The sequence below is a fragment of the Ostrinia furnacalis genome, unplaced genomic scaffold (genome assembly GCF_004193835.3).
Source record: "Ostrinia furnacalis isolate ACB-3 unplaced genomic scaffold, ASM419383v2 OfSCF3022, whole genome shotgun sequence".
Classification (NCBI taxonomy): domain Eukaryota; kingdom Metazoa; phylum Arthropoda; class Insecta; order Lepidoptera; family Crambidae; genus Ostrinia; species Ostrinia furnacalis.
The window spans coordinates 1,343,403-1,350,553 of NW_021133261.1; the positions used below are offsets into that span (position 1 = coordinate 1,343,403).

The 7,151-nt window shown below is 38.1% G+C and overlaps 2 protein-coding genes across 5 annotated transcripts; one reads left to right on the forward strand and one right to left on the reverse strand.

Moving 5' to 3' along the window:
- The first annotated feature begins 162 nt into the window (after window positions 1-162).
- Window positions 163-2,354, forward strand: sstn (stepping stone). The gene has a single exon (XM_028310485.1). It carries the CDS (start codon window positions 309-311, stop codon window positions 2,013-2,015), a length of 1,707 nt encoding a protein of 568 aa, XP_028166286.1. The 5' UTR covers window positions 163-308; the 3' UTR covers window positions 2,016-2,354.
- A 1,122-nt stretch (window positions 2,355-3,476) lies between these two features.
- Window positions 3,477-7,121, reverse strand: LOC114357050 (uncharacterized). 4 transcript variants are annotated; one of them, XM_028310486.1, is made up of 7 exons: window positions 6,691-7,121; window positions 6,543-6,605; window positions 5,288-5,386; window positions 5,007-5,105; window positions 4,607-4,705; window positions 4,290-4,388; window positions 3,477-3,797 (listed from the first exon to the last, which is right to left on the reverse strand). In XM_028310486.1, exons 1-7 carry the CDS (start codon window positions 6,890-6,892, stop codon window positions 3,694-3,696), a joined length of 765 nt encoding a protein of 254 aa, XP_028166287.1. In that variant the 5' UTR covers window positions 6,893-7,121; the 3' UTR covers window positions 3,477-3,693. The 4 variants fall into 4 exon arrangements, with proteins under 4 accessions (XP_028166287.1, XP_028166290.1, XP_028166289.1 ...); XM_028310489.1 differs by lacking the exon at window positions 5,007-5,105; XM_028310488.1 differs by lacking the exon at window positions 4,607-4,705.
- Between the last annotated feature and the right edge of the window lie 30 nt (window positions 7,122-7,151).

Sequence of the window (7,151 nt, forward strand, 5' to 3'; positions counted from 1 at the left end):
CGTCAAATGTTATGTTGATTGTGTAAGACAAAACACCATTGTTAGCTGAATTTTGTTTTTTTGGTTCGATTTATATATCGATCCTATCTGATTTGCGTTTAAAACCTTTGGTGGACCGATATTCGACTGTAAATAAATGGTAGCATCACTATTTCTTTTTTTTTAAACATGGGCGCGGATGTCGTGTATGTGTCAGTGTCGAAGAATTTAATTTTCTTTGTTTATTTTACTTTTATTGACTTTTCTTATTTATTTTCGTAACTATTCTTCAAACTCATGGTTTATTTGTTTTGGACTACGTTTTGAATATGGGTACAAGCACAATGGGTAGCGATTTGCACTCAGATAAGCAGGATAAGCTTCTGAAGCTTCAAGCTCGTAAGAAGGAATTGGAGCAAATGCTCGCAGCCAAAAATGAGGAGCTATACAAGTTGTGCGTCCAAGAAGTTCAGCTGACGGGTATTATGCCCCCTGAGGCGCCTTTGAGCCCAGAAGTACCGCAGCGTGAAAGACTCGGGAGTGTGAAAAGTATCGATAGATCTACAGATGGGAACGATGTCCACGACGGCTCCGACACATCGTCTCGTCGCCTGCGAGCCGGTACTGGGGACCGCATGCTCGATAGCGATCAGAATGCACGCAAAAACCTTACACACAGACTATCCACTCCCTCCATATCGGGTATTTCGACTAAAAGTTCTCACTCACGACACATGAGGCGTCCAGAAACGAGCTGTTCCAATTTCTTCCCTTCGCCGCCTCAGGATCGAAACGCAGATACGTTTTCTATTCACACGTCGCACACATATCCTGCTTTAGCAGGTCGTCATGAGCCTACACCAGAAAATATGCACAATGATCTGCAAGGGCCCATGCATAGACACCATACAATGACGACTGAATATATGAATAAGATATACTACAATGGTGCTCCAGATGCTCATAATGTTTCCCGATTAAGAGAAACCCACTTTAGTTCTAGCCATCCTGACATTACCACCCATCACACTCATGGCAGTGTTGCTCCTCACCCAGTTCCGAATGGCATGCGTAATATACCGTTGCTGTATCAATATGCATCCCACTTAAAAGGTCAGAATCAACACCTGAGCGCTCTGCACCATCATCAAATGCAGGGACAGACCAAACGGAGACCAGAAGCCGTCCGCAGAAATACTTTACAGAGAACCCAAACTTATCATCTCACCTCCCACAGCGACTATAATCACCATCTAGAAAATATAACTGACAATTACCGGCCTCCAATGTCAGCGTACCAACACAGATCTCAACCGGATATCCAGGAACAATCTGATAGATTGCATTTACCTATAGAGAGAGTTGCAACCGTGCCCAACACACTGCCATTGCGGGAACGTAATGTTATTAGAAACCCGGTGCATATGCAGCAACTGCAAGTTTCAACTGATGACTACACTCGAGACGATAGGCGTGCGTACCCTGATGCCATGAGCCCAGTGAGCCAGCTCTCAGGGTACTCCCAATCAAACTTCGATACTGTGAGTATGAACAAGTTTTCACCACTCTCTCAAAATGACCTGAAAGTGAAGGAAAAACAATGGTACGAAACATCTTTAGATTCGCCAACGAAATCAGAAGCTCCTCTCTTGAAAAAGTCATCGAGCTTAAAAAGGACTTCTAGTATAGGGAACTCTCAAGCTTACGAGATAATGATCTCATCGGGTAGACATTCTGCGATGCAGAGTCCTAACCAAGTGCCTCATAGTCCGCCTGTTTTGTCTCCGAGTGCTGTATCACTTGATTCTCCGAAAAATTTGACAGTTATAGAGCAGGGCAAATGTATACCGTATAGAGAGGAGACAAAACCGTTTGAAATGTCAGATTTTTACAAATACTCAACAAAGTTTAGACAAGCGAATGCTCAGAAGCCTCCACCTGCCAATCCAGTGCCAAGTGTAAATAATGTGTACAACAAAATGCCTATGGAATTGCCCCCATACTCCCAGGACCATTGGCACGGACAAAATAACTAGTTTAAGTTTTTATTCTACCAGTTTATAATGTGTTCTGAATTCCTAGAATTCAAAGGATTCTTGAATCTTTGTTTTACTAACTTTATTTTAAGGCAACTTTTATTATATTATTTAATCTCTTAGTTAGCAATGGTACTTATGGTAGGCTGCTATTTATTACAGCCAATTAGAATAATTTGTGAATAAATCCTTATGTTGAACAAAAACAATATCAGCCTTCTTGCAAACAGAAAGATATTATGCTTCAGTAGGTATATGAAAATTGAGAATGATCTCTCCTTAAGTAAATAATTTTTCATTAAACCTACCCCAATAACTTCAAGGAAATGATTATTTCTTTTTAATGTTTGAAAATAAACTTTGTATATAACTATGTCAATTGAATAAATATTCAATAAATTTTAATGTGACTCATAGAGAAATCTAAAAAACTTATCATGTATTCAATTGAATTCCTTTTATCATTGTCTTTAAATGTAATGTTTTAAAATTTTAAATTATGTAACTTAAAAGTTACTGTAAACCTGGCTCTATTTACATAGTTACAACTGTGATAGCAATAAGTAAAATGATTGTTGATAAAATAAATATACATTATGTAATTATAATGACAATAAATTGAATTATAGTGTAGTAAAATATGAACCAGCCATTTATTATTTTTAATACAATCAATGTTTGCCTAATTAAGTACAATGCTTCGCCCACCGCTGGTTTTGTTGTGATAATTATTATACTTAGTATTTGTTTGTCCCAATATAATATGTATTGCAGCTTTTATATGTATAACTTGTGATTTAAATATTGCCGTTGTGATTTATGTTGTTTAAGCCTGGCACATTACTGGCGTGATGGTTACGCGACGTGAGCGACGAGCGCTATGTGAATATAGCTAGTAAGCGATAGATAGTTTCGTCCAAAGGACTATCGATTTTGTAATGGAGTTTCAATATTTTCCATTGATAGTCAAACTATCGATATAGTTGGGCAATATCTTTTATCTTTGTTTTAATTACGTCGAACCTCTACGTCACCAGTGTGCTAGTGGCTTAAATGACATTGACCAAGACTTCTGGTGTCTTTGTAACTAACTTTTATGTCTTTCTTAAAGCTATAAGTGGTAAAAGAGTTTACTAAAAGACTTGTATAATACTTGCCAAGCATCAAACCTCATTAACGATTGCCTTATATCGTCCATTTCAGCCATTTTTTAATGAAATAACCTTAGAATTAGTTTGTGTTATTGTCCTAGTTGATAGATTTGGAATTTAGTAGAAAATGTAGCAATAAAATTGCAACGTGCTGCAAAAGAGAGAATTTGAAATATTTTTGTATTATATTGTTTTATGTGAAGGTGCGGAAGGTACCTAGTGTTTACATCGTCTAATAAACGTATTATTAATTTTATGCTTTGTTTTCTTTACGAATTTCCCATAATGTTTACAGAAGAAGAAAAAGCGGTTATGTTTAAATTTTAATGTTTATTTGTTTACAAAGATGAGACTAGACAATATAGTTTGCGTTTGGTGTTTGCCTACAAAACTTTGAATTGAAAAATTTATCTCTTCCCTCCTCTTAAATTTAAAAGAGGCGAGAGATTGATAAACTTAAAACATTGAAAAATAAACTTAAATAGAAGAAGTTTAAAGTTTCCAAAGCTTTGCAGGCTGATTCAGTTTTAATTCTTCTTGTGCAACTTCTGTAACTTTACGAGGAGGTCGTGTAGTTGTAGAGATCTCTTGCCGGGGTTAAAGCCGCCATTTAGGAAGTTGTCATCGCCACCTATTGGACAATGCAAAATTAGACATTATTTTGTGTCTAGCTAGAGCGACGCAATAAGTAAATGTATACAGAATATACAGGCTGTCCCAAAAACAGTATCAATCGCAAGAAAAGCAGGCGTTTTCCTAATACGCATCAATGTCATCATTCCCATCATATGTTACTGAGTGCCCGGAAGAGACGGAAAAAAGATACTAAATTGTGATTGAAGGTCCAATCTTGACCTGTTAACTAGTGCGACACTTGATGCGACCGAAATAGGTTTATTACGACTCCAGCCAGTTGATCGGACCATTTGTTTGGAACAGTGTTTTCATTGTGTCGATAGATGGACTCGTACTACTATGGGACCTGTCTTATTGAGAAGGTGCAAGTTTTATCAAGCAAAGCTCGGACACTGTAAGCTTTATTTAGCCCATTTTTTGACTCTACATTCAAATTAACGTTAACTTCAAAGAAATACATGTAACTAAGTCAATGCAAAAATTTTACCAGCTCCACCAAGTTGTCCGTTGATGCAACCCTCGTCCCACATGTTGACGCATCGCTTGCCCGGGTTGAACCCGCCGTTCAAAAAGTTGTCATCACCACCTGAAGCGTGAGCACTAAGCTTAATTTTCTTTTGCTTTTTAAAGCATCGCCAAACATTTTATTTTTCTGTTTAACCCGAAAAGGTTAACTGGCAGAAAAGTGCCTTATGGCATTAAGATCCCCTTACGTAGCAATGTGTATGACAATGAATGAAGTAGGTATTTAACTTCGTCCTTTCCATTTACAAATGTTAAACGGTAACATTGAACAATCCTTACCAGCTCCACCAAGTTGTCCGTTAATGCAACCTTCGTCCCACATGTTGACGCATCGCTTGCCCGGGTTGAAACCTCCATTTAAGAAGTTGTCATCACCACCTTTTTAATGGAAAAGAGACAAGCTATGGTCATACAAGCCCATGGGTGTAGACTCAGATCATAGAAGGGAATAAATTCCCTTTCATTCCCATCTATGATCTGAGGGTGTAGATAACATAAGTACGAGTAAGTAGCTACACAAATTATTGGAGTCTAATCTACAAGCGCGACACGTTAGAGTTCCTTCATACGAGTTAATATTCGTACCACCCAGCAGACCAGACAGGCGTTTCTATGTGGTTTCTAGCTGTAAACGTTATGCTAATTCTTTTATCTAGTCACAAAAAAGTTGGTACCATACCAGCTCCACCAAGTTGTCCGTTGATGCAGCCCTCGTCCCACATGTTGACACATCGCTTGCCCGGGTTGAAGCCGCCATTCAAGAAATTGTCATCACCACCTTTTTAATGGAAAAGATACAAGCTATAATAGTCACACAAGCCTATAAGTGTAGGTACATAACTTGTACATTATAGGAATCTAGTATACAAGCGCGACACGTTAGAAGTTTCTTCATATTACCAGACCAGACGATCGAACATTATAAAAGTCTTTCCAGTCACAAAAAAGTGTGTACTATACCAGCTCCACCAAGTTGTCCGTTGATGCAACCCTCGTCCCACATGTTGACGCATCGCTTGCCCGGGTTGAACCCTCCGTTTAGGAAATTGTCGTCGCTACCTGCAACAATATAAGAACGTTTATAATCATTGCTACTACGCGAAACTATCCATGAAAATGAAATCAAATCGTATGAAGTTGAAACCTACTTGCCCTGAGGATCCTAAACGGTCTAATGCCCGTTTTCACCATCAATCCCTAATTTTTAAGTGACCCCTATGGTAACACAAACAGGAATTTTGTTTCCATAGGGGTCAGATTAGGGATTGATGGTGAAAACGAGCGTAAGCCTACTTTTTTACTTGGGTTGGGTTTTAATAAGACCAAGCGGTAGAGACACAGGGTAGATACATCCAGTCTAAACTGTATAATGCTTTAGTGGGTAGTTAAGGAAAGAGAGCCAAGTACCTATGTTGTAGAGATGGGTTTCCACCCGGGTAAAAACCCACATGAGGGTAAAAACCCAATAAAAACCCGTTTCATTCCACCCGTGGGTGTTTACACCGGGTGAAAACAAATAATTTTATAATTATTTCAATTGGTATCTTTTCTTTATTTTTATTGAATTTTTCTCATTTAAGTTTATTGATTAATAAGTAATAAATCAAATTTAACACTAATATGCATTTATATCGTGGCCAAATCGTAAAATTGATCACGTTATGATGATGTGACCAATTATTTTATAAAATGGTGTTATTTCAAGAATCGTTGAACCGATTTAGAAGAAATTTAGTAGGAACACAATAATTTGTGATCATGGCAAGGACATGGAGGGGGGGAGGGAGGGGATGCCAAAGATGCCAAACTCTCTCTTTGATGACATTACGGTATAAAGTTACAAATAACAACACCAACTACAAAGTACTTCTGCTTAAAAACTTGAAATCGAACCGCCCTTCCGCCACTGTAACGAATTGTAACGTTTTTCAAGACCTCCTCTCCCCCCAGATTGCATTACGTAACACTAGAACGCCCCCTTAGCAACAAATACCACTTCTCACTTTAAAAAAACGCTATTTTTGTTTTCACCCACCAGAATGGGTGATAATGGGTAAAAACCGGGTTTTTACCCAAATCACCCAGTTTAAACCCAATCGGGTGAAATGGGTTTTTACCCACTACCCATCTCTACTATGTTGTACTAAAGTAATGCATCGGGTGATAAGTCCAAAAAGAGCACAACCAATAGTGAGGAAAACATGTATCGACTTACCAGCTCCATTTAACTGGCCGTTGATACAACCTTCATCCCACACATTGACGCATCTTTTTACATCTGGAATATTTCACATTTAAGTGGTGTTATATATTTTTAAATTCACTCAATTAGCGGTTTTAAATGCCTAGAATTACCAACTTACTTTGTGTCTTCGGACGACCCACGAAGCTTTTAGAGTAGACTAAGGTAGCCAGGCAAAGCACGAAAAACGCTTTCATTTTGATCTGAACTCTACCACCGATTAATTTCAATAACACTACCCCTTTGATACTAGCCCATTTTATAGGAACTAAAGTACTTGATCGTTTAATTAATAGCGAAAGTATAATCAAGGTACTTGTCATTTGATACTTCAGATAACTTTTATTAACTTCAACGGGATTAATTTTCGGAAATATTTTTCATGCGTAGCTGATAAAGTCAGCTGACGAGGGAATGACTCAATTGAGCGTAATTTGATTTATGAACCGAAACCGGAGCAAGATTTCGTTCTTCATGTTTAGGAACCGCGGATACTAAATCCGCGGTTCATAAGCCTAGGTTAGTAAGGTACTTAGTAGGTACGGGGCTAATTTCAGTAGCTATACTTAGCCAGGATCTTCA